Here is a 27,908-nt window from a genome sequence, read left to right as displayed (position 1 = left end):
GGCTGCACATGCAGCGGGCCGCGTGCTTACTTCCCGGGAAACTCCCCGTTCCCCTGGTAGACCTGAACGTCCCACACCTTTAACACGGTTTCGAGAAATCAAAGAATACTACATTGAGCAACGCCGCTTGTATCCCGCACCAGCGAAGGGACTCTCGAAAACGAAGGAGCGCATCCTGCGGCGCCTACAGACAAATACGCTGCTCTGTCCAGCCATACCAAAATATTATGACCCTAAAATAAGTGGGCAGTGCCAGTACTGTGGGGAAGTGGCCAACACTTACCATATGGTCTGGGCCTGCCAAATGAACCCAAAATTAACCCCCTTTCCCAACCCCACCAAAGAGGACTGGGAGACGACCCTACTCAATAGCTCCACACTAGAGGAACAGCGAACTCTAGTGCGGCGGGCTCGGGTGGCGGCCTCGACTAATGACGTCCCGGACTAGGGATGTCAACCAGCCCGGTGGGGATAAGGGCTATCTGGCACAGCGAGCATCAATAAAGGTTTTTTCCTCCTCCCTCCATGGCACGGAGCACGAGGACGTTGAGGACTGGTTGGCGGACTTCGAGCGCGTAGCCACCTTGAATCAGTGGGACGACGCGGCGAACCTGGGTCGTGTCTATTTCTATCTCAAAGACAGGGCACGTACGTGGTATCAAAACCGAGAGGAGCAGCTGACGACGTGGCGAGAATTCTCTTGTAGACTTTTGCAGACCTATGCCAGTGCTGATCGCCAAGAACGAGCTGAACGAGCTATTCTGGCCCGCGTCCAGTTGCCAAACGAAACTGTGACCACGTACGTCGAAGACATGACACGCCTCTTCCGACGGGCCGATTCAAGAATGACAGAGGACAAGAAGTTGCGTCACTTGATGCGCGGTGTCAAGGACCAGCTTTTGCCGGCCTCGTGCGCAGCCCTCCGAAGACGGTCGCGAAGTTCTTGTCCGAGGCCGTGACAATGAAAAAAATGCTGCAGCAGCGATCCAACCAATACGACAGGCAAGTCAGTGGCACGTCAACTGCCGACATTTTCACCACCACTAGAACCAGCAATGACCGTCTACGTGAACTCATCCGTGATATAGTACATGAAGAGTTGCAAAAGGCTGGTGTAACACCTCATTCTACGGTTAGCTCTATTGCAACTGTGATCAAGGATGAGCTGCACCAGGCCCTTCGGAACACCTTGACTCCTGATACAGCTGCACCAGCTTCCTGCTGAATACCGCCGTGAGACAACCTACGCGGAAGCCTTGAAACGCCCTGCTGCATTGCCGCCATTACTCGTCCATCCTGTTCCTGCTGTTGCACTCCAGTCAGCGCAGCACATACCGTAATAAGGCACGTACACGCCGCCGCCCTTGCCCTATGTCCCCGGCACTCCTGTCGCCCATCGTTCGGCGCCACCAGTTCAGTACATCGACGATCGGCGCACGTCTCCTCGGAAGTCTGATGTTTGGCGCACACCTGATTGCCGGCCTCTGTGCTTTCACTATGGAGAAGCTGATCACTTGTACCGCCAGTGCCCATATCGCCGTCTTGGGCTTCCTGGCTTCTCTGCGTACTCACCGCCACACCGTTACAGCCAGAGACCGCGCGAAATCGAAAACAAGCTCGCCCACCAGCATGCACCACCGTCTGCCGGGTGCCAGTCGCGTTCGCCATCACCGAGGCGATTTTCATCAACGCCCCAGCGGTATTCTACCACACGATCTCCCAGCCCCTGCTGGGAAAACTAGCCCAAGCAACCTCTGGGGGCGAGGTTGCTGAACGTCGGAGTGTTGAAGACCTCCTATTGACGCAGAACCGTACAGAAACCGGTCCGACATCACATACTGCTGCAAAAGATGGCCGACTTTCACTCGACATAGCAGTGACAATTAATGCTTGTGCAGTTAATGCGTTAGTGGACACCATGCCGACTATTCCATACTGAGCGGGAAACTGACAACGCAGCTGAAGAAAGTCATCACGTTGTGGCATAATTCGCAGATTCGGACAGCTGGTGGCCACATCGTTACTGCACTGGGTGCCTGCACAACTAGAGTACAGATCCAAGGGTATACATTCGTAGCAAGCTGCCTCATTCTACGCGAATGCTCCCGTGACGTCATCCTGGGAGTTGACTTTCTACAGGAAAATGGAGCTATCATTGATCTACAAGAGCGCCGCGTCACGTTCTCAGCTCAGCAAGCAATCAACGTGCAGGATGACGGAGGGCGTGTTGGCGTACTCCGTATTTCTGAACAGAGCGTGACGCTTCCTCCACGAGAAAGTGTTCTAGTCAACGTAACATGCTGTGGTTTGGACGATGGCGATGTGGTGGCCGAGACAAATTTAGAACACTTCCTGCAGCAAGGCATTTGTGTAGCTAGAAGTGTAATACACCTTCGTGATGGCCGATCTGAATTGCTCGTAACCAACTTTAGCAACGAGCATCGACATCTGTTCCGTGGCACTTCGATAGCGTTTGCCCACGAAGTAGCAAACGTCACCAGCTGTCTCACGTCAGAACTAGTGGATACCACCGACACGTCAATGAGTAATATTGACATCAATCCTGATCTGTCCACCAATAACCAGACTGCGCTACGAGCGCTCTTGTTCGAGTTCAGCTCTTGCTTTGCAAGTTGCTCAAAGATCCGCCAGACGTCTATCACTCAACACAGGATCATCACATACGAGGACGCACGCCCGATACACCAGAACCCCTACCGCGTGTCGGCTAAAGAACGTGAAGCGATAGTTACGCAAGTCAGCGAGATGCTTGGCGATGGCGTTATTGAACCATCTAACAGCCCGTGGTCATCTCCAGTCGTACTTGTCAAAATGAAGGACGGGTCGCTACGCTTCTGCGTTGACTACCGAAAGCTTAACAACGTGACTAAAAAGAATGTGTATCCGCTGCCATGTATCGACGATTCGCTGGATAGACTTCGTCGTGCCCATTATTTCACTTCTCTCGATCTCAAAAGCGGCTATTGGCAAATCGAGGTAGATCAGCGAGACCGTGAGAAAACAGCCTTCGTGACTCCAGACGGCCTATACCAATTTCGAGTGCTCCCTTTTGGCTTGTGTTCAGTGCCGGCAACTTTCCAGCGAATGATGGACACTGTCCTCACAGGGCTCAAGTGCCAGACTTGTATTGTCTACCTTGATGATGTGGTGGTCTTCTCTACCACGTTCGAGCAGCACCTTCACCGCCTGCGCAGCGTGCTGGAGGCTATCCGATCGGCGGACCTCACACTAAAGCCACAGAAGTGCCACTTCGGCTATAAAGAACTAAAATTTCTTGGACATGTAGTTAGCGCCGAAGGAATCCGGCCCGATCTGGACAAGCTTGCCGCTGTTGCCGAATTACCAGCTCCTGTCGATAAGAAAGCCGTCCGGCACTTCCTTGGTTTGTGCGCCTACTATCGCCGGTTCATTTATGGCTTTTCACAGATAGCAGAACCTCTGACTCGTCTCACAACGAACGACACGCCGTTTGTCTGAGAAAACGAGCAACAAGCAGCTTTTAATTAGCTGCCATAGTGCATGCAATCAGCGCCCGTTCTCGCTCATTTCGATGATGATGCTAACACGGAGGGCCATACTGACGCTAGTAACATTGGGCTCGGTGCAGTGCTCGTTCAGCGTTAAGAGGACACCGAAAGAGTCATAGCCTACGCCAGCCGCTCTCTATCCCGTGCCGAGGCGAATTATTCTACTATGGAGAAAGAGTGCCTCGCAGTCGTGTGGGCAATCACCAAGTTTCGCCCGTACCTTTATGGTCGTCCCTTCAAGATGGTGACGGACCATCACGCGCTCTTCGGGACGCGTGACCCTTCAGGACGGCTAGCACGGTGGAGCTTGCGGCTGCAGGAATTTGATGTCACCATCATCCATAAGTCCAGCCGTAAGCATGAAGATGCTGACACACTGTCACGCGCACCCCTTCATGTCGTCAGTCAGGAAGCAGAGGAAGACGAAGGCTTCCTGGGCGCCGTTAGCGCATCAGACGGCAGCGAGATGACGCATAGATTCGTCCAATCATTGATCATTTAGAGGGCCAGGGTGCTATCATACCACGTCGTTTATCCCGCTCGTTGACGTCGTTCTGCCTGCGAGACGGTGTGCTGTACAAGAAGAACGCTCGTTCGAACAACCGTGCTTACCTCCTGGTGGTTCCTCGAGACATGCGAGACGACGTACTCTTCGCTTGCCATGACGAACCCACATCCGGTCATCTGGGCTACTCAAGGACACTTGCCAGAGTGAGCGAGAGGAAATTCAGTATTGTTCTACACAAAAAAAGAAAAAGTTACTCTATGATAAACTTATTATTTTGTCCATTTTCATTGGAGGTTGCATCACTTTCGAATTGCTTTACTGGCTATATCTTTTCATAGAAACCTCGCATAATGCTTCATTAAGAGGGTCAGCAAACGTCATTTTGGTTATGCTGAACAGTTTTGCCCCACGTCCAGTATAATGGGAACTTGTACAGCAAGCAAAAGCACTGGTTTTTGCTCGCTCTGTTTTGATCGCTATGCAATACCGCTTTGGACTAGACGATCATACTAGCTGCCATTAGAAAGTGAACGTAAGCTTTCTAATGCGGTACAATTCACAGTAATACGGTGAGCGCAGTAAGCGTAGTGCCACTGGAGTGGGACTACCCTTTACTGCTGAGTGTCGCGAATGCGCGACATACTGAAAAACTTCGAGCAAGCAAGTCGCTGAATGCGTGCCACCTATAATGCGAACTACTCATGCGGAACGTAGTTTTCAGCATGCAAAATCTAGTGCCATCTTGTGTACTGTATTTTATGCTAGAAACAATTGTATTGTAGCTGATAGCGAAGAGCGCCTGCAATATCGCTTACTTCTTCATTCTTCCTTGCCTATGCAAGTTTTTTCTTCAATAATTTTGTTTATTTGGTGTGTACACGTTCATGATGTGGCGTAGTTCTGTAGACATGTAACATTGTTCTAAAGTACATTTATTGTGTCAAGGTCCTCACTTTTGTGGCATGTGGAGAATTCGCGACATACATAAAAGTATGCATTAAAGGTGCATTCAATTCAGTGAACTGTGGAATCAATTAAAGGTGGCTATTTAAAGCTGGAAAATCAAAACAGTTTTTATTTTCTTCAGCAGTTTCATAATTCAGGCATTAAAGAGGCCACGACACCCAATTTTCGCTCATAATCTGCATTATGTGGGTTCTCAACTTTTAGTTGCCGCCAACGTCATCGACTGACGCCTTTATAAGCAGCCCAACATCTTGACGTTTCCTTCAGTGGGCATATTGGCTGACCGCATGTCACAGCCATGACCAACCCTTAGCTTTTCTTTATGCAGTTGCTTCTGATACGGGTGACATTCACGGCCGATGCATCAAGCAAGCTAGTGAATTTCGTTGGCGCTGCACTGATCTATCTCAGCAACTGCGCAGAAGAGGCATCACTTGTTCTCAACTCTTGCACACCGTCATCGACTGACGCCTTTATATGGAGCCCGACATCACGGCATTCCTTCAGTGAGCCTGTTGGTTGGCCGCCTGTCACAGCTATGACCAGCCATAACCAAAAACTAGTGGACCCTGCTTTATCCAGCTGACAGCCCCACCAGCTTATGCATGTGTTACCTGTCTGTGCAGAACACAGTACTGCCTCTATTGAAACTTTGTGGTGATATTGAATCCAACCCAGGTCCGACTACCGAACAAATGTTGAAAGAACTTTTTGAAGCCCGAAAGACTAAGCATAAACAACTTGATACTATAGAGTCGAAACTTAAGGATGTAGAAACATCAATGTCAAACCTCAAGGAACTGAGTACCAAAGTCACCAGTCTCAAAAAAAAAACAGCGCAAGGACAAGAGAAAAGGCTGGTGAATTTAGAAGACAGAAGAAACAATCTTCTGGTTTTTGGCATTCCTGAAAAATCAGGTGAAACACCACAATCACTACAAATAGCAGTAGTTGAAGACTTGTTCAAAACTAAGCTTGGTGCAGAAGTAAATTCTGCCGAAAGACAACACAGGATGGGGCATATACAACCCGACAAACCTAGACCTGTCATCTTAAAGTTCATAGATTACAGGGAAAAAAGACACGTGCTGAAGAAATGTTCAAAATTGAAAGGAACAGGCATTTCTGTGTCTGAGGACTTCTCAGCAGCCCCAAGGCTAATCTGAAAGAACTTATGGGATAGTGCCTCTGATAGCAGGAAAGTGGGAGTAAGGGTGAAACAGTTATATGACAAAATTGGAATTGATAACGAAGCATATGAATGAAACAGTATTCACATGAAGAGGATTTCTATAAGTTGACACAGTAGCAGGCTGCGAGATAAGCAGTCACACAAAAGCAAGGGAACTAAACAGTTTCATTGTCTTAACAAAATGCCCGTAGATTGGTTAACAAGGTTGTTGATTTAGAAAGTGTAGTAATGGCACACAAGCCGCATATGTTAATACTTACAAAATCGTGGCTACACTGAGACATAGGTGATGATGAAGTAACGCCACCAGGCTACAAAATATACTGTAAGGACAGAGATTCCCGTGGTGGCGGTGTTGTCATTATGTTTTGAGAATGATGCGATCACCAATATAAAGGGAATCGAATGTGTTATCAACAATGTGTTCTTAGATGAGCTACATATTATCGTTGGGGAATTTCACCGTCCGCCCAATTGTGGTGATGAGTTCGTGGAACAATTAAATGAATTTTTGTGTCAGTATAGATCCAATAGTTTCAATGTCTTAATCGGTGGCGATTTTAACTTTCTCATGATAAACTGGTCAGATGAATGTCCACATGTCATCTCTGCTGCATCTGTACCCTATCTTGATGTTTTGCTGTTCCCCGACTTGACGCAGCTTGTGAAAATGCCCATTCACATTCAAAACAAATCTAGCACAATTTTAGACCTGTTTCTTGTTAGTAGAGGTATATGTCCACGCAGTCCGGCAATAGAAATGTAAGAAGGCATTTTGATGAATGATTGATATGTGGGGTTAAACGTCCCAAAACCACCACATGATTACGAGAGACACCGTAGTGGAGGGCTCCGGAAATTTCGACCACCACGGGTTCTTTAACGTGGACCCAAATCTGAGTACACGGGCCTACAACATTTCCGTCTCCAGTGGAAAAGCAGCCACCGCAGCCGGGATTCGATCCCGCGACTTGCGGGTCAGCAGCTGAGAACCTTAGTCACTAGACCACTGCGGAGTTGGCACACATCACCTTCACTTCTTCCAATTAAAGCGGAGCTCGAAAAAATACAGGAAAGAAGAAGAACGGAAAGACTGAAGCTTTTTTTACTTCATTTTCCACAACAAAATTGGAATCAACAAAACAGTGCACAAGAGACAAACAAGTGAATGTGCTGTGTGCTCATATCATTCAAAGAAAGTTGTAGATGACGTAAACAGCACAGACACATTCTGGTATTCCTTTTTTCCAAGAACCACCCGTGAGTGGAATTGCCTATTACCCGATACTGTAGAGTGGCAAACAGTCGATTTATTTCTACATGCTCTCAACAACCACTAAAAATTTTTTTTTTGTATAGTCATGCAGCCCAGAGTTATGCAATACTTCCCTTTTTATCAGCACGTTTCAGTCAGCAAAGCTATGCCATTGTTGGAATGTCTTTTTTTTGTTTTTCGCAAGTTAATAAAGACAGTGTTGAATTGTATGCTTTTTTTTTGCATTGTACATTATGCTTTCCCTTTGGCTTTCTACAATTATTACCACTGTCGTTACGTTGTGTGATGTTAATTATGTTTTTGCACTTGATGGTTCTCTATGCCCATTCCTGCATAAGGCCTGGTAAACAGGTCAGCAGTATGTAATAAATAAATAAATAAATAAATAAATAAATAAATAAATAAATAAATAAGTAAGTAAATAAAGGACTGGCAGCGAAACGATGGTGGCCATGCTCCCAGCACTCGCGAAAGCTGGGGAGCGAGGCGCTATAAGGGAGAGTGTTGTCGTTTCCCGCAACGTACAATGGAGCAGATTGTTGGAGCTGTCTTCTTCAGTACCGCATTGAAAACTGATCAGTTTATAGCAGCTGAAACTTAGAAGACGAGAGCGCTACTCCAGGAAGCATGTGACGTCGCACACGCCATGGCAAAATGGCGGTCGCCGGCGGTGGGCAGGTTTCATAGCCGGCGACTTCTAGGGTTTATTTCACAGTGAAAAATTCGTTTACAGTTCATTTTTTACACATGTACAGGCACAATAGACTCCCTGCTTCTAGATATTGCTGAAAATAACAATTTAGTTGGTGGCCACGTCAAGACCTCTTTCAAGTGCGTCTCATTGAATTAGTAGGACGAGCTAGAGTCTTGGGAACGGTGATGACAGGCAGGGCACCACCAAAGCACATGTCATAGGAATGAGCAATGTCGAAACAGTGAAGGCAGTGCAGCACAGTCTATATTAGATGGCACGTTCTTTGCAACCGCAGAGGATGAATCCAATGCTTCTATGCTCAAAGCAGAATGCAAGCTTTACGGAACAGTGATTTCTGGTTCACAGACATCGAAGCAACACTTGAAAGTCCATCACAAGGTAAGAAACGTGTATCTTTATCTCAGTTGGTATAGTTGTATTTCTATAATTGCCACACGTTCCTTTCAGCTTGAATATGTGTTATTTATTCCCAGAAAGAACTGCAAGTTTCAATGTGCAACAACATCTAAATATTATGCTCTTCTTTCTAAATGTTTTTGCGGAATATGAATATCCCCGAAAAAAAGAAAAGTATTTCAGTATTTGTATTGCTATATCTGTATTCTGGAACACTTTTTTTGTATTTTTGCAAAAGTATCTCCCATATACACGGCTACATCAAAGACATGTATCGCAGTATCTGTATTCTGGAATACCTTTTCGGGTATCTCTACCCTGTCCTGAGTGAAACAAAGTTGTATGCATGGGTGGCAACCAGAGCCTGATGCATTGCTTTGTCAAATGAGAGAAGGGTTACTCGCAGCCATAAAGAAGTTTAAACGACCAAAGCTCATTGCCATTTTTGCCACTGTATAAAGCTTTACTTCACTGAATACTTTGTTTTTTACTTCCTCATAGCTGCGGAACCATGAAAGCTTGGATGCTTTTCTCACGTGCTTGCTTACATCAAAATACCACTTTTTTCATCATCCCGCTGCATTTTCGTGATGAGGATTACTGTAATATTTTTTTTTCTTCAATAGTTTGCAGCAGGGTGGGTTGAATTATCTCTAAGTTCGTCCTTCATTCCCTTTTCACAGCAGCTGCCCCAGTGTTTCAATCTATTTATATCTGCTCTAGCATGACAGTCCTTGTAAACATGCAGTCATCTACAATATAGGCAAACCAGAAATGACTCTCATGGCAAGCTTTGCTTGACCAAGTGACATGAAAAAATGTTCCCAAGCTGTGCACATCATCAAAGCAATGAATTTCATCATTCACCAGCTCCTCATAACCGCAGAAAGGCATTTCGCACATTGGCAGCGGACCACTCGGCCAAGCTCGCCACACAGCGACCACTCGGGGCTAGCGATTTCATGCACCCCGAAATACAGGACTATGCATGCAAAAGCAAATACGACTGCATAAATAAAGCTTCTCTAAAACAAAACGTTTAAAAGTGGATCTTATTCACGCGTATTATATTCTGAAATAAAAGCCCCCTCACCTTAACGGCACAACCAAACGGCGAAAGAAAGAAACAGACGATATAAAAGTGGAGGGAACGCTCGCTTTGTCGTCTGCCTGCCAACTTTAGCGGCCGTTGGTCACTTCTTACGCTTCGTAAAATTGTACATCAACGTAGAAGGTTCTAGTGTTAAACGTCTCTGTGCAATGACAAAAATAAATAGCTTATTACATGCTTTTTTAGTAAGAAATCAATCATTTTAACGTGAAGCCAGATGCGTCTTTGAGGTATACAAATCCGAGTCAAGTTTGAAGCTCACGTATCTCGTCATTCCCTTGCATCCAGCAGCTCACTAGCGCCAGATTTTCATCTAGGTATAATTGTGAGAAACTCTATGGTATCCAAATTGCTAACAGAACTAAGACAACATTAGAATTCAATAAACCAAAGGATCAAGCAGGATTTTGTACAAGATGCTTAACAATAGACCACATTTATACTATCGATCAGGTAATAGAGAATTGCTCTGAATACAGCCAACCACTATACATAGCCTTCATAGATTACGAAAAGGCATTTGATTCAGTAGAGATATCAACAGTCATGTAGACACCACGGAATCAGGGAGTCGACGAAGCATATATAAACATCCTGGAAGAAATCTGCAAGGGATCAACTGCTACCATAGTGCTTCATAACGAAAGCAACGGAATACCAATCAAAAAGGGAGTAAGGAAGGGGGATACAATCTCCCCATTGCTATTTACCGCGTGCTTCGTGCTTACAGGAGGTTTTCAGAGGTCTAGAATGGGAAGTGTTAGGGATAAGAGTTAATAGAGAGTACCTTAACAATCTGCGCTTTGCTGATGACATTGTATTGCTGAGTAACTGGGGGGACGAATTGCAACTCATTTGATTGACTGAAATGTGGGGTTTAATGTCTCGAAACCCCCATACGATTATGAGAGACACCGTAATGAAAGGCTCTGGAAATTTTGACCACCTGATGTTCTTTAACGTGCACCCAAATTTGAGCACACGGGCCTATAGCATTTTTTCTTCCATCGAAAACGCAGCCACCGCAGCCGGGATTTGATCCCGCGACCTGCAGGTCAGCTGCCGAGTACCTTAGCCACTAGACCACCACGTCGGGGCGAATCGCAACTCATGATTACGGAGTTAAGCAACGAGAGCAGAAAGGTAGGTCTTAAAATTAATCTGCAGAAAACTGAAGTAATGTACAAAAACCTCAGAAGAGAACAGCCCTTCCAGATAGGTAATAGTGCACTAGAAGTTGTAAAAGATTATGTCTACTAAGAACAGGTAATAACCGCGGAGCCGAACCACGAGTTTGAAGTAACTAGAAGAATAAGAATGGGGTGGAGCACATTTGGCAAGCATTCTCAAATCTTGACAAGTAGATTGCCACTATATTTTAAGAGGAAGGTACTATAACAGCTGCATCTTGCCGGTACTCAGCTATGGAGCGAGCTTGGAGACTTGCAAAGAGGGTTCAGCTTAAATTGAGGACCACGCAGCGAGCAATGGAAAGAAAAATGGTAGGTGTAACTTTAAGAGACAAGAAGAGACCAGAGTGGATTAGGGAACAAACTGAGGTTAAGGATATATAGCTGAAATCAAGAAGAAGAAGAAATGGACATGGGCCGGGCATGTGGTGCGTAGACAGGATAACCGCTGGTCGTTAAGGGTAACTAACTAGATTCACAGAGAAGGCAAGCGGGTTAGGGGGAGACAGAAAGTTAGGTGGGCAGATGAGATTAGGAAGTTTGCGGGTATAAAGTGGCAGCAACAAGCACAGGACCAAGTTGACTGGTGGAACATGGGAAAGGCCTTCGTCCTGCAGTGGGCGTAGTCAGGCTGATGGTGATAATGATCCGAATGTCTGTTGTAAGCAGATCCACTGCAACTAAGTTAAACTGTATGCTTAATCTAGCCATTGCAGTAGCAGCCTCTATTAAGAGGACGTGCTATGGGTTGCCTGAAAATATCACATGAAGACTATTTACATCTATTGTGAGGGTGGCCGAGAGAGGGCGTTACGTGTCGGCATCATCATCATCATCGGGACTTGGCCGAGAGAGGGCGCTACGTGACGGCGTCATCATCATCATTGGGACTGGAGTGGTGGGGGTTGCGTGTGTGGGGAAGGGGGAGTTCGGCTTGGTTGGGAAGAGTGGCAAGACGTAGCGGTGTGTGGTGCGTGATTTAGGGTTAGCGCGTGACAAGTGGGGGCCCGTCCGGGATGGCTTCAGGCCCGACAACAGCAGCGGACGACATGCCTAGGCTCCAAGGTGTCGTTGAAGAGCTGTTGCTGGGCGCCGACGGCTCCGCACGTGGGAGCATGGACTGTTAACACTGGCGCGGTCCCTCGGGCCACCGACGACTCTGCGCCTCGGCTCGCCGCTGCGCACCTCCCCCGCTACTCCGGTGCTAGAGACTTGCAGTCGCCGGAGGAGTTTCTTGAACGTTTGGAAAACTTCTGCCTCGTGACGGGGGTCGCCGCCGATAAGCGATTGACACACGTGGTACCGGCTGCCCTCGAGGGTGGCGCGAAGTTGTGGTGGCGGTTCGTGCGCGGGTTCGACTCGTGGGAGCAATTCACCGCCGCCTTCCGCTCGGAGTTCTCGTCGATTGACGCAAAGCGTCGCCTGAAGGCGGAGCTCGAACAGCGCACGCAGCACCCGGAAGAAAATTTGAAAGAGTTTATATATGCGATCGCTACGTTTTACGACCGCATCGGGGAAGAGGTCTCCGAAGCCGAGGAGGTGCAGCGCGTACTGAGGCAGATGCACCCTCAGTTGCAAGATTTGGCGGAGGGGCATGCCTACAACGACCTCGCCAAGTTGGTGAAGGCAGCCGACGGCCTAATGGAGCGGGCTTGGCGTCGCCTCCAGTACAGACCACCGCCACTTCCGAGCAACCAAGTAGCCAGAGATCTGGCGTTCCGCCCTAGCCAGGCCCCCGACCATCGCTCACTGCCGAAGCCGAACACTATGGCGACGGCGTCGTTCGCTTCGTTTGCTGCTGCCCCACCGGCACCGCCGACTTATCACTGGCCACTGCATCCAGCTGCGCTAGACCCGTCGTACTGCCGGGACCGACAGTACTCGTGCGACACAGCGCCTCCGTTCTCACCCTATGGGCCGGGACCGATGCCGCGGCAGGAGCCCGCGAGTGGAGCAATGCGTGTGCAGTGCCATTGCTGTGGTGGATTCGGCCACATATCTTGTAACTGTGCCACGGGTCGACGAATGGGGCCACCCGTTTGCTTCCGGTGCCAGAAATCAGGTCACCTGCAAGCACAGTGCCCGGGAAACCAGTGGCGGTAGGTGCTGCCCCGGCGGGCACCTATGGCAGTGCGCACCAAGTAGCGACCACAGCCGGTGGCAAAGAGCCCCTTATGGACGTCTGTATCGGGTCGTCGACGTTCAAGGCCCTGCTAGATACAGGCTCAAGTGTAAGCTTCTTCGGACCGCACGCCGCAGCGGCGGCCCAAGCTTCTGGAGGCAAACCCAAGGCAGACGTACGCGTGCTGCGTTTGGCATCAGGCTGGTCGCAGTCAACCATGTCTCTGAAGTGCCAGATCGAGTGGGCTGCCGGTTGCCGCAGACAGCAGTCTTTGTGCGTTCCTGACCTGTGCCGTGACGTTGTCCTTGGTAGGGATTTCCTGATGGTGAGTGGCATCTCTCTGCACGTGTCACTTGGTGGGTGGACTGTCGGCACAGAACCACAAAAAATTGTGCCCTTTGTCAAGGCCGTTAAGAAACAGCCAGAGGCAGTGGATGATTTTGGAGACAGTCTGCGCTGCATTTTTGCTGAGGGCGATGCCAGTGTGTGTGCCTGTGTGCCGGAGGCGACTGCAGCCTGCAATGTGAACATTCCCGGCCACTCGTCAGACCTAGACCCACGCATGAAACACATTTTAAAAGAGTTTAGAGAAATCTTCACCACAACTTCGGGCTGCACAACCCTGGCAGAGCATCGCATAGACACGGGAGACAACCCACCTGTTCGATGCAAACTGCGACCAGTGAATGCCAAGAAGCAGGCCATCATGGACAACTGCATTCAAGACCTGCTGGCACAGAACCTCATCCGCCCTAGCCAAAGTCAGCATGCCAGTGCTCCAGTCCTGGTTGAGAAGAAGTCTGGTGGCTACCGCATGGCTGTGGATTATCGCCAGCTGAATGCACGCACTAAGGTCCCAGTCTACCCCATGCCGAGGACTGATTGGTTGCTGGCACAGCTGGGACGAGCCAGGTGGTTCTCAAGTTTTGATCTTTCACAGGGTTTTTTTCAAATTCCTGTTCAAGAGCAGGATATTTCAAAGACAGCGTTCATTTGCCATCGGGGAACCTTCGAGTTCATGAGAATGCCCTTCGGAGTTGCCGGAGGTCCTGCCACGTTTCAGACTCTGATGGACAGACTACTGGAGGAAATTAATCACCTGTTTGCCATGGCGTTTCTCGATGATGTCCTGGTGTATTCGGAGATCCTAGAGGATCATCTTGAGCATGTTCGGGAGGTGTTGCAGCGGATAGGTTCGGCACAGCTGACCATTAACCCAGAGAAGGTGCACGTGTGCTGTCAATACCTGAAGTTTCTTGGCCATGAAATATCGCCCGGGCAGTGTAGGCCGGACAAGGAAAAAGTGCGAGCGGTGCTGGACTATCCTCAACCAACAACACTCAAACAGCTGCAGGCCTTCCTGGGACTAGCAGGATATTACAGAGGGTTCATACCTGAGTTTTCTATCACTGCACGTCCACTCACAGAACTCCTTAAGAAAAACCAACGTTGACGGTGGGAGCTGCAGCAAGAGGAAGCCTTTAGAGCACTTAAGCAGTCCCTGGCCGACGATGTTGTTGTAAACTTGCCGGACCTCAACAGACCATTCGTGGTAGAAACAGACGCCAGTGGAGTCGGCATTGCAGCGGTGCTTCTGCAGGCAGCCGAGAGTGAGGCCGAGAGTGATGCTCAACTGTGTCCAATAAGCTTCATTAGCAGGGTCCTCACTGAGGCAGAGCAGCGCTATACAGTGCAAGAATGGGAGTGTCTGGCTGTGGTGTGGGCAGTGGACAAGTTCCGACCATACCTTGAGTTCACAGAGTTTGAGATACACTGTGATCACTCCTCACTGTCCTGGATATTCACCACAGACCAGGCCTCACCACGTGTAAAGCGTTGGGTTTTGCGGCTGCAAGGTTTCAACTGCAGAATCAAGCACAGGCGGGGTCTTGTAAATGTGCCAGCCGACGCCTTGAGCAGGGCTCCCCTTCAGCACCAGGAAGTTCCAAGCCCGAGTCTACACGAGACGCTGTTCCCTATGGCTGTTCCAGAGCCCAGCCCACAAATCAGCTTTGAGGCAGCTGCTGTAGCATCTGAAGTGGACGACACTACTGTCTTGAATGATGCAGGGCTCCTCGCCCATGAACAAGAGCAGGACCCCATACTGTCAAAACTACGAACTGTGATGAAGGGAGGGAAGCTTCCGCCCACTGACAGTGATCAACCTTTGATCAAAGACCTGGCGGAGACGACCAAGATGGAAGAGAGTGGGTTGCTTGTACAGCACCGAGAGAACAGGAAAGTACCTTGGCTACCAAACCATCTCTGCAACTTGGTCCTGCGACTGTCCCATGACCACCCGATTAGCGGACTCCGGCTTTTTTAAGACCTTCAAACGCATTTCTCAGAATTTCGTGTGGCTGGGTATGCGCTAGGACATATCCAAGTATGTGCGATGCTGCCAGGTTTGTCAGCGCACCAAAGCCCACCAGCAGAAGCCAGAAGGGCTGATGAGCAGTCAATGGGCCATTGCTCCTATGGAACAGCTCAGCGTGGACATAATTGGGCCCTTGCCTTTGACGTCTCGACGCCACAAGTACCTTCTCGTGGTGGTTGACAAGTTCAGCAAGTTCATTGAACTTTTCCCATTACGGGCAGCAAACAGCAAGAGTGTGGTGGCCTGCATGATCCAGGTTTTTTGCAGACATGGCACACCTGTCTCCATTTCAAGTGATAATGGAAAGCCGTTTGTAAGCAGGTTGTGGAAGGGCCTCCTTGAGCATTGGGGCATACAAGACCGACACACTGTTCCGTACCGCCCTGCCGGGCAAATGGTGGAGCGCCACAATGGCATTATCAAGCAGTGCCTTAGGGCTTATTGTTCCAACCACAAAGACTGGGACCAGCACATCCCTGAAATTGCCCTGGCCATGCGCACGGCTGAAAGCGTTGTCACGGGCTACACGCCTGCCTTCCTCTGTTATGGCCGGGAGCTGAGAACCCTATGGACACAGGCTGAGGCCAAAGACGACGCGGAGCCTCCTGCGACAGCATACCGTGCCTTTGCTACTGAGGTCTCCAAGTGTCTGCAGGAGGTGCTTGACTTCTCCAGGGCACACCAAAACCACATGTGGCGCGCCCAGAAGACTCGCTACGACCAGCACAGGCGGCCACTGACAATACAGGAGGGTGATCTTGTTCTGCTCGAAAGCCACTCCCTCAGCGATGCCACCAAGGGCTTCTCCTCAAAGCTTGCACCCCGGCGTTCCGGTCCCTTTCGGGCAGCGAGACGTGTGGGACAGAATGACTTTGTTCTAGTGGACCCCAAAACGGGTCGTCGCCACGGTGTGAGACACGCAGATCAGCTGACACTCTACCATGACGCTGCAGGCGATAGGTAGTGGTGGCTTCACATTTTGAGGGGGGGAGACCTGTGAGAGTGGCCGAGAGAGGGCGTTACGTGACGGCGTCATCATCATCATCGGGACTTGGCCGAGAGAGGGCACTACGTGATGGCGTCATCATCATCATTGGGACTTGAGTGGTGGGGGTTGCGTGTGTGGGGAAGGGGGAGTTCGGCTTGGTTGGGAAGAGTGGCAAGACGTAGTGGTGTGTGGTGCGTAATTTAGGTTTAGCGCGTGACGCTATTAAAAAAGTGCAAAGCAATTCATATTTAAAAAACACCTCCCTACCTGTTAACATACTGTATTTACTCGATTCGAAGCAGCCCCTGCTTTTTCATAATTGTGATATTACAGGTTAGGGGGAGTGCTCAGATTCGAAAAATCTAAAAATAACCGCACAGTCAAACCCTCTTCTGCGACAACATATCAACGAGGTTGATGCAAGAAACCACATGTTCATAGACAAAAAAAAGGTGCACCCAGTGAACACATCTCTAGTGTGGCAGGTCAGTTGCTATCACTGCCGCTGGAGTCCGTCGCATTGCTAGAGTCTGTTGCACCATTCGAGCCATCATTCTCGGTGTCCCACAGCAGATCGTCTTTGGTGCCGTCCAAAGTATTGGTGATGTTTCCACACGTCCGCTTGCATATGTTTCCACACGTCCGAAATCTATGTTACGATGGTGGATATGGACGTTTTTTGCAACTTTTATGTTGACTTTTCTTTTTAGTCTGGCTTTCAAACCCACTCTTCGTACTCTTGTCGAAGATGGGCCTTGAACGGCTTGCTCACTGAGATGTCCAGGTGTTGCTGAAAAAAGGGCTCTGAAGAAATATCCAGACTTGGCTCAGAATTGAGGTGCACTCTGATGCTAAACAAAAAGCGGTCCTTTGATGAAACAGTGACTGGATTTTTAAAAACTTCCTCGCGAAAATTCTAAAGGTATCTGAGCAGTAGAAAAGATAAAATTGAAAAATCTTAAACAGATACAAGAGCGTTAACACATGCAGCTGACATTGCTGAATATGTCGATTACTTTTTCCAGTCTGTGTTCACCAAAAATGTAAACACTAATGCGGGCGAGCACTTAGAATATTGAATACGTGAACAAATGAAAAAACTTATAATCAAACGGGAAGAAGTGTTGATTTGATTGATATGTGGGGTTTAACGTCCCCAAACCACCATATGATTATGAGAGACGCCGTAGTGGAGGGCTCCGGAAATTATGACCACCTGGGGTTCTTTAACGTGCACCCAAATCTGAGCACACGGGCCTACAACATTTCCGCCTCCATCGGAAATGCAGCCGCCGCAGCCGGGATTCGATCCCAGGACCTGCGGGTCAGCAGCCGAGTACCTTAGCCACTAGACGACCGCGGCGGGGCGGGAAGAAGTGTTTGAACCACTCCTGAGATGGGAAAAAATCTAGTGGGCCTGACAAGATCTGTTCAGAATTTTTGAAGCTATGCTGAATGAATATAGTATTACCTTACAGTAATATCTGAGAAATCGCTCAATACCCATTCTTTACCCTTGGACTGGCGCAGGGAAGTTGTCATACCTCTATACAAAGGAGGTGATCCGAGACTTGTAAACAATTACCGCCCCATTTCACTCACATGTATTAGTTCTAAAATTTCGGAGCACATCATCGCAAAACACATTTCACAATTTCTTGAACAGAACAACTTATTATACTCATCCCAGCATGGCTTTTGAGCTGGACTATCGACAATTACGCAATTAATCGAAGTTGTTCATGATTTTGTGGCAGCTTTAGACAATAAGCAACAAATTGACGCCATTTGTATAGACTTTGCAAAGGCTTTTGATAAAGTGACTCATGATAAGGTAAATTTTAAGCTTCAGGAAATTGGTATTGGTAGAACACTAGTGACTTGGATAAATGAATACTTGGGTAACTGAACACAGACAGTACATTTAAATGATTAAATTACAGCTCGTCACGTCCACTCCAAGAGTTCTTGGGTGTTCCCCAGGGTTCGGTGTTGGGCCCTTTGTTATTTCTGATATATATCAATAATATCTTTTCAGTGGTTGAACACCCGGTACGAGTAAAACTTTTTGCAGATGACTGCTTCATTTATTCTACTGTAACGAGCAAGCATCATAAAGTTAGACTTAGGCATTGCTTGGAAAAATTCAGCCATTGGTGTAACTTATGGGATATGAAAGTAAACTACAAAAAATCAACACATACACATATGACTAAAAAATAGACGTTATGCCCTTTCAATATACTATCAACGAGAATTTACTCCTCCATGCCAACCAATTGGAATATTTAGAAGTCACTCTTACTCAAAATTTGCCATGGCATACACACAGACAATGAGTGCTTGAGAGCAAACCAGAGACTAGGTTTCTTAAGACAAAAACTACATCAAGCTACGCGATATACAAAACTTGTAGCTTACAAAACCTTCGTTAGACCCCTACTAGAACATGCCTCAGTCATGTGGATTCCTCATAAAGACAGCCTGAAAACAAAGTTAGAAAAAGTTCAACGCCATGCCGTCCGCTTCATATTGCCACATGGCCTGCTTGGGTGAGATCGATGAGTGAAAGAGGACAAGGATGATCTGTCTAAGCTGCTGCTTGGCTAGTCAACTCAACGAGCCCATTGTATCAAGTTTGTCGTGCGAAACGTGATAAGACTGGTGGAGGTGCTGGGCACAATGTCTCACGATCTACGTGATGCCCAAGACCCCGCCCAGCAGCCGGAACACAAGCCCTGCACCCGTGGACACTCCTGTTCACAGAGCAAGTCGCCGCAACCGAGGCCTACCGCCTGAGACACCCATTACTGACACAGCGACTATGACTTCAACACAAGATCCCGTGCAAGCTCCGACACCTTCCACGCCGATCTACTGCGCCGTCCAGAACCCGCTCTTACCTAGCCCCTTTCATGGAGAGTAGCATGAAGATGTTGACGACTGGTTGAGTGAGTTCGAACGTGTCACAGTGATCAATTACTGGGATGATGCCACGATGCTCCGGAACGAGTACACTTGCCTAAAGAACGGTGCCAAGACGTGGTTTTTGAACAGGGATGATGGTCTGACATTTTGGTGCGAGTTCCAGCGTCGCCTTTTGGAGACCTACAGGAGTCCCGACTGCCGCGAACGGGTGGAGCGTTCACTACAATCACGCACTCAGATGCCAAAACGAGACCGTCTCGATGTACGTCGAGAACATGACACGGCTTTTCAAGCGAGCGGATTCTGCTATGGCCGAAAAAAAAAAGTTGCGCCACCTCATGCGTAGTGTAAAGAAACAACTTTTTGCTGGTTTGGTGTGTAGTCCACCCAAGAGTGTTGCTGAGTTCCTTACTGAAGCGGCAACAATGGAGCAAGTACTGCACCAACGGTCTGCCCTGTTTGACCAACAAGTGAATGCTGCCTCAACTCCCGAAATTTTTGCCACCCTTAGGAGCAAGAGCCCCGAATGGATTCGCGAGGTCATCCGCTTTGTTGTCCGAAGGAATAGAAAAGATGTACGGGACAAGGCAAATCGATGTCGGCTCTATCAACAGTGTCATCCTTGATGAGGTCCAGCAGGTGCTGCACGGCCATCGTTTTTCGCCGATGTCGGTTGATCCGAAAACGACTCCTGTGTCTATTGACAGTCGCCGTCGTGTGTACGCCGAAGCCTTGCGATCTGCCACACCTCTTTCTGGTCAAGGACTTCCGATTCGTACAATGCCACACGTCTCGATCCAGCCAGTGCCGCACGTCCCGATCCAGACAGTGCCACACGTTCCGATTCAGACAGTGCCACACGTCCCGATTCAGACAGTGCCACACGTCTCGATCCCGACAATCCCATACGTCCCGATCCAGACAATGATGCCGTCAGTCGCGATTCAGTCAGCGCACGCTGGTTTAAACATCGATGGTTGCCTTGCACCGACGCGCAAGTCCGATCTCTGGAGTACGCCGGACAGACGACCCCTCTGCTATCATTACGGTGAGGCTGGTCACATTTACCGCGAATGCCCATACCGGCAACTTGGACTGCGCGGATTTTCTGTCAATTCTCCTTGTCCTCAAATTGGTCAAAGGCCAAGCGATATCGAAGAGTATCTCGCGCAACAACGTGCACCCTTTACAGGACGGCAATCGCGGTCACCATTTCCGAGGAGACCCGCAACCACTGGGCCACGTTTCGAGGCGACGGCACGGGAACGCTCCCCGGGCCCTCGTCGGGAAAACTGAAGGCAGCAGCCTTTGGTGGCAAGGTCGCTGGGACTCAAAGTGCGGAAGACCTCCCAACGACGCTTGCACGCAACGCCGAAGGCATTTCGTCAGAGATTGATCACCGACATCTACATCTGAACATAGTGACAGTGTGTCACTCGACATACCTGTGCTGATTGACGGTTTCCAGGTAAATGCCTTGGTAGACACTGGTGCAGATTATTTGATTATCAGCAGGACGCTATCAAAATATCTCAGGAAAGTGATTACGCCGTGGAATGGAGCGCGAATTCGAACAGCTGGAGGACACGTGACACCGCTGGATCGCTGTAGGGTAAGAGTGAAAATTCGTGCATCAACGTTTGTACTCAACTGCCTTGTTCTTCGCGACTGATCACGTCAGCTGATTATCGGCATGGACTTTCTTCAGGAATACGGTGCCATCATAAATCTCCGTGAGCGCATCGGGACCTTCTCGACTTAAGGCGCAACAGATCGAGACGCTGATAACTGCCATAGACCTGCACTGCGTGTTATTGACGACAGTGTGACGCTGCCGCCTCGAGCGACTATTCACATCGAAGTCACTTGTGAAGACCTCCGAGACAGTGACGTGGTGGCTGAAAGCAACCTATCACTTCTGCTGCTCGAAGGTGTATGCGCCGCCCAAAGTGTTATGCGTGTCCGTGACGGACAGTCACAGATACTAGTTACAAACTTCAACTATGAGCACCGGCCTCTTTTCCGCGGAACCACCGTAGTATATGGAGACCTTGTTGCCGACGTCACGGAGTGCTTCGCGTCCAAGGAAACGCATGAAGATGAAGAATTTCTAGACCACATCAAGATTAATTCGACGCTGTCAGACGAGAGAAAGGCCACACTTCATGACCTTTTAAGGGAGTTTCAATCTTGCTTCGCCTCTTCTTCCAATGTCCGTCAAACACACCTCACGAATCATCGAATTATTACCGACGATGACGTCTGCCCCATCTGGCAGGAGCCTTACCGCGTTTCTGCCAAAGAACACGAGGCTATTCAGACGCAAGTAAAAGAGATGCTCGATGACGGGATTATTCAACCCTTGGTCCTCGCCAGTCGTTCTAGTGAAGAAAAAAGATGGAACGCTGCGATTCCGTATTGACTACAGGAAGCTCAATAGCGTCAGGAAAAAAGACGTCTACCCGCTCCCACAGGTCGATGACTCTCGACAGGTTACAACGTGCGAATTATTTTTCGTCCATCGATCTAAAAAGTGGCTATTGGCAAATTGAAGTGGATGAACGAGACCGAGAAAAAAACCGCGTTTGTGATTCCAGACGGTTTTTACGAATTCCGAGTTCTTCCCTTCGGCCTTTGTTCTGCCCCAGCCACTTTTCAGAGGATGATGAACACTGTTCTCGCTGGCTTGAAGTGGCAAAGCTGCCTTGTCTACCTCGATGATGTGGTCATCTTTTCCGAGAGCTTTGAAGAACATCTGAAGCGTCTGAGAAAGGTTCTGGAAGCCATTCACACAGCTGTACTTGCGCTGAAACCCCAAAATGCCATTTCGGCTATGAGGAGCTGAAATTTCTGGGACATGTCATTAGTGCGGATGGAGTGCGACCTGATCCAGAAAAAACTGCTGCCGTCGCTGCCTTCCTTGTTTCATCAGATAAAAAAGCAGTACGCCGTTTCCTTGGCTCGTGCACGTATTATCGCAGATTTATCACCAACTTCTCGAAGATAGCTAAACCTCTTTCGCGACTCACCCGAGATGACGTGTCCTTTACTTGGAGCGCAGAACAAGATACATCGTTCACAGAGCTACGACAGAGAATGCAAAGAGCCCCTGTTCTTGCCCAATTCGATGAAGACGCTGCTACAGAAATTCATACAGATGCCAGCAATGTCGGACTTGGCGCTGTCCTTGTACAACGACACGGCGGTGTTGAGCATGTAATGCTTACGCCAGTCGTATTCTTTCTCGAGCCGAGACCAACTATTTTACATCATAAAAAGAATGCCTCGCAGTTGTGTGGGTGACGACCAAATTTCGGCCTTACCTCTACGGTCGTCCCTTCAAAGTGGTGACTGACCACCACTCGCTCTGCTGGCTGGCTAATCTCAGAGATCCATCCTGTCGTCTCGCTCGGTGGAGTTTGCGTTTGCAGGGGTTTGACATTACGATTGTGTACAGGTCAGGGCGCAAACACGAAGATGCCGACGCGCTATCTCAAGCGCCTGTGGGACACACTGTCAGGGGCTCCAAGATGAAGAAGGCTTTCTCGGAGCAGTTAGCGGTTCCGAATTCATGTCAAAACAGCGGGCAGACGAAAAATTACGCCTAGCAATTGATTCCCTAGAAGGCCGGAATTCTCAGGTCCCTCAGCACATTGCTTGCGAGTTGTCCTCTTTTTGTCTAAGAAGAGGCATTCTTTACAAGAAAAACGCCCGTGGTAGCGACAAAGCCTTCCTACTCGTCGTTCCTACTGACATGCGTGATGAGATCCTCCTTGCGGGCCACGACGAGGCCACGTCAGGACATTTGGGCTATTCGCGAACTCTTGCCAGAGTACGCCAACAGTATTACTGGCCGCGACTATCAACTAGTGTACATCGCTATGTGAAAGGCCGCCGTGAGTGGCAGCGCCGCAAGACTCCGCCTGTGAGACCCGCGGGCCTGCTCCAGCCGATCGCACCACCCCGGACACCGTTTGACCTCGTGGGAATGAACCTTCTCGGACCCTTCTCTTTGTCATCCTCTGGGAACAAATGGATTATAGTTGGCACAGATTATCTTACTTGTTATGCTGAAACAAAAGCGTTACCCCGTGGTACGGCCTCTGAAGTCGCACAGTTCTTCGTGCACCAAATCGTCCTACGCAAGGTGCCCCGTCATGCGTGATTACGGACAGAGGGACGTCGTTTACAGCAGGAATGATGAAGGACATTTTTAAATTGAGCTGCACAAGTCTACGAAAAACGACGGCTTATCACCCGCAATCTAACGGACTAACTGAGAGGCTTAACAAGACCATAGCAGACATGCTGTCAATGTACGTGGTTGTACAACACAAAACCTGGGACGAGATTCTTACATACATCACGTTTGCATACAATACGGCAAGGCAAGAAACAACGTGATTTCCGCCTTTCCGACTTGTTTATAGACGCAACATGCGAACCATGCTCGACACTATGCTTCCGAGCGACCAAAGCAATGAACTTGCTCCAGACGCTGAGCAATACACTCAGTACGCCGAAGAAGCTTGTCAGCTAGCTCGCATAAACACCAGTCACCAACAAGATGCAGATGCACGGCGTTACAACCTCACTCAGTACGCCAAAGAAGCTTGTCAGCTAGCTTGCATAAACACCAGTCACCAACAAGATGCAGATGCACGGCGCTACAACCTTGCCATCGAAACGTCACCTACCACCGTGGGGACTGAGTGTGAGTGTGGATCCCTGTCTGGCGACCAGGCTCACCCGAAAAACTCCTAAGCCGTTAATTCGGACGGTACAAGGCTCTTAGACGTGTCACAGATCTTACCTACGAGGTATTTCCGGACGGCGCATCGTTTTCTTGTCGACAGCTTCGGCTAGAAATCGTGCATGTCGTCCGGCTGAAGCCCTACTTCACACAGTAGCCCTTTTGGTTTCATGTGTTACGACAGGCCGTGACATTGCGTTGCTGCCGCTGCTAGCGAAACTTCCTTATTTTCGGAAGTTGGCGAAACTTCCTTATTTTCACTGCGAGTACTGGCACTCTCCCTCTTTTGGTTCTCTATATCTGCCTGTGTATGCCTTCATTTTTTGTTCTTTCTTTACGAGCATCGAGTTGATGCTTTCAAAGGGGGGACTATTGCCACATGGCCTGCTTGGGTGAGATCGATAAGTGAAAGAGAACAAGGACGATCTGTCTAAGCTGCTGCTTGGCTAGTTGACTCAACAAGCCCATTGTATCAAGTTTGTCATGCGAAACGTGACAATATGCTCGAATTACCACCAATTAGATTCTGTCACGCAGACGTTGGAGTCCTGTGAACTGGAATCACTTGAGGCACAAAGACAACAGAACCGTTAGAAAGCTCTTTTCAGGACACTGCAAGGGCAACTAAAAATGAACAAAGATTTGTACTTAAAAGTGCCAGTGAAACGAAGCAGTCGGGTTAATCACGACTGTGTTTCAGTATCGTACTCTTGTCAGACTGATGTGTTCCATTATTATTGTTTTGCCGCTGCGATTGAGCTCTAAAATGCGTTGCCAGGCATTGTAGTAAATGCAAACGATCTTTGCCAATTCAAAAAATTGTTGGACGTATTTGAGTGATGCAGCTGCCAGAAGATAAGCCTGCATGTTTCCTTGGTTTGAATTTCTTTGTTTTGTTTCTTCCAGCTGTGTTTAAGCCTTGTAATGCGTAACCAAGCACTGCTGTAAATGCAGGCAGTGTTTGCCGATTTGATAAAGTGTTAAACATGTATTAATTGATTGCGCTACCACCTGACATTAATGTATATTGGTTGGTTTGTATTTGGTTGTAGCCTGCCTGTAAGAGCCCTCAAGAGAGGGCTGACAGTATTATGAAATAAAATAAATAAATTTCGGCAGCAGTGCAACCACCCACCTCCAAGTTGAGGATGCTGCAGCGCTGAGAATTAAGCACTGCAGACACCAGCCGTACAATGCCGGCATAACAAAATATAATGTGCCCAAGAGAAGGCACATATGCAAGGTTAACCCTTGCTGCTTGAAAAATGGAAACAAAATGTAGAGAAGACAGGACCAATGAAAAGTGAGAGATAGACCAAGATATAGGTAGAGAAGGAAGCACCCGTCTGGGTCAGCCCAGGTTTACGTGAAGCTGGGGCCAAAGAGGTGTGTTGCCTCAGCTGGGGGGCCTTGAAGGTCCAATCACCTGGGTTGGCTCAAGCCCTAAGATCCCATTTTCCCTGGACACAGCTAGGCGAGGGAGGGGTTTAAAACTTCTTGTTGGCTTGGGTTTTTGGTGACGCCACCAACCAAATGCTAGCTTGCGCAGATGCCACTGCGGGGCCGACACATCACCGGCCAATTCTGAGCGTGCCTGTGCTTCTTACAGGTTGATTCAAATTACTGTGCTCCACACCCGACCACTTTCGCTTGCTTCCTGTATACTGCCTATTTATATTTATGAAGTCTTGCAGTAAGTTTCAGAGACTGCTTCTGATCGACCAGAGAAAAATGCTGATATGTTCAATCACTGAGAGCATGAACTGTTGAAGAGTCATATCAACCAAGTTCAACTCTTGGGTCATACCTGCGAACTCAAGCCTGCTTGCTAAAAATACCATTAGGGTATACTCTAATAGCTGTACACTCTGTGCTAATAGGTTGGATTACACCTGCAGATTATGCGAGCGTGAACTGTCCACACATATGATCAACCACATTAGGTCATACCTGTGAACTGGAGACCAGACGAGCCATGACTGGCTTATTTTTGGGCTCTTGCTTGATGACAATAGTCTGAAAGCCCTTGGGGACCAGCTTGGGCTCGGGAGTCTCCTCAGCCAATGGTGGCGGCTCTTCTGCTGCCCGTGGCAACGGTGGTGGTGACAAGACCGGCCGTTTCGTAGGGCTCTCGGGCTCCTTCGGGCTTTCCTTGGACTTCTGTGCATAATTTTACCATCATCTTTAAAGACCATATATACCCGTGTATAAGCCGCACTTTTCTTTCATCCAACATGTGATAATGTGAAAATTCTTGCTTGGGTGCAGGTTATACATGAATAGGGCCTAAAGCTACACACTGTAGTGTTACTGCGGCTACTGTGACCGGTAATTAAAAAACTGGTGACAAATACGAACACGCTAGAACAAAGTCACTGTAAAAGGACAGAGCATGAGAAAAAAGGGTTACAGACAAATCCTGTTTTTTCATGCATCGTCCTTTGGTGCTGACTTCGTACAAGATGAATCAAATCCAACTCGGCCACGTATCTACCTACGAATGTTCTATTTAATAATTCAATGTCCAATCACTGTCAGACCAGCTCACCTCCCTGGCACGCTCCCACAGCTGATTGTCCTTTGCCACATGACACTGGAGTGACACAGTGTAGGCGACATAACAGACTTCGCAAGCAGTGTCCAAAAACCTGCTGGATGGCCTCTGAGATTAGGGCACAGTGGCAAGCCTACCCCTACGCACAATCTCGGAATCCATAGCTCTGGCCCATTCTAGGTTATTACTATGTTTTTTTTCCCCCAGAGTTTCACATGCAAAAGTGGGGGGTGCAGGCTTAAACAAAGGGGTGGCTTATATACGAGTACATACAGAAGCCATCCGATTCTGCCTGAACATTTTCACATGTTGGAAAACTGACCCCGACAAATATATAGTATGTGATGTGCTTTAGCAGAGCATAATGTGGGCTGAGATTGTGCGTAACTTAACGAAAGATTTGTGGCACAAACAGAAAAAAAGAAACAAACAGCTTAATGATATTTTTGTGGTGAATAGTGTTCGTGCTCCAGTCCTCGTGCATCACGTGCTTTAAATGAAGGAAAAAAAAAAAAAAAATCCGTGAACAGGGGTTATGTCGTCGAGCCCTTCACGGCCTGGAACTGATTCCCTCAGCGTAGTTCATGCCCTTTGCTCCAATCCAAACAAAGTTGGAGGAGGAATCATCTCCAGTAAATCGTTCCACTTATCTTTTCACTAGATAGACAGGTTCTTGCAGAACCATGTTGCTTGGTTAGGTACCCAGCCACACGGTTCTGCAACAACCTGAGCAATGCCAAAGCCATTGCTTGCTGGGCTACCCCCATTACCACTGGCGGTCGAGATGTTTCACGGTGAAGACGGAACCCTGAACCCCGCAGCTAATGGCACTGCACCAACAGTTCCAGCAACATCTTTACTACCGACCTCCCCCGTTTCTGACCATAGCTTAACACCTCCGCCTAGCCGATCGCGTCGCTTCCCTTCACCTCTATGGCGGCGGTCGCCACCACCACTGCCAGGAAACTAGCCAGTCTGGCCGATGGAGGTGAGGTCGCACAACAGGATTCACCTCATATGCCTCCACCAGTCACAATGGACAAAAACCGAATATGCGTGTTAATAGACGGATTGTGTGCAACTGCTTTAGTGGATACTGGTGCCACAGTTTCTGTTATGAGTAGTTTGTCCAAAGATAGCTTGGCTGCAAAGTTATGTTTTACTACCAGGATTCTAGTAGACTTTGTGGCGTGGGCGGGGACATACTTCAACCCATAGGAGTATGTGCCACTAACGTGTTGTAGGTGGGAAAGGTATTCCCAACTGAGTTTCCGATTCTGAAGC

At 48.5% G+C, this 27,908-nt stretch overlaps 1 protein-coding gene across 9 annotated transcripts in view; it reads right to left on the bottom strand.

Moving 5' to 3' along the window:
• The window catches only part of LOC119172487 (nuclear factor related to kappa-B-binding protein), a 608,836-nt gene that overhangs the window by 85,939 nt on the left and 494,989 nt on the right, over positions 1-27,908 (bottom strand). For 8 of the 9 annotated variants that reach the window (XM_075891782.1, XM_037423606.2, XM_075891784.1 and 5 more), the window contains one exon: positions 26,021-26,230. In XM_075891782.1, coding sequence (XP_075747897.1) covers positions 26,021-26,230 — 210 coding nt within the window. The remainder of the gene's footprint in view (positions 1-26,020; positions 26,231-27,908) is intronic. The other variant, XM_075891779.1, reaches the window with a different exon arrangement.

The sequence above is a fragment of the Rhipicephalus microplus genome, chromosome 4 (assembly GCF_043290135.1).
Source record: "Rhipicephalus microplus isolate Deutch F79 chromosome 4, USDA_Rmic, whole genome shotgun sequence".
Taxonomy (NCBI): Eukaryota; Metazoa; Arthropoda; class Arachnida; order Ixodida; family Ixodidae; genus Rhipicephalus; species Rhipicephalus microplus.
This window is presented reverse-complemented; position numbering and strand designations above follow the sequence as displayed.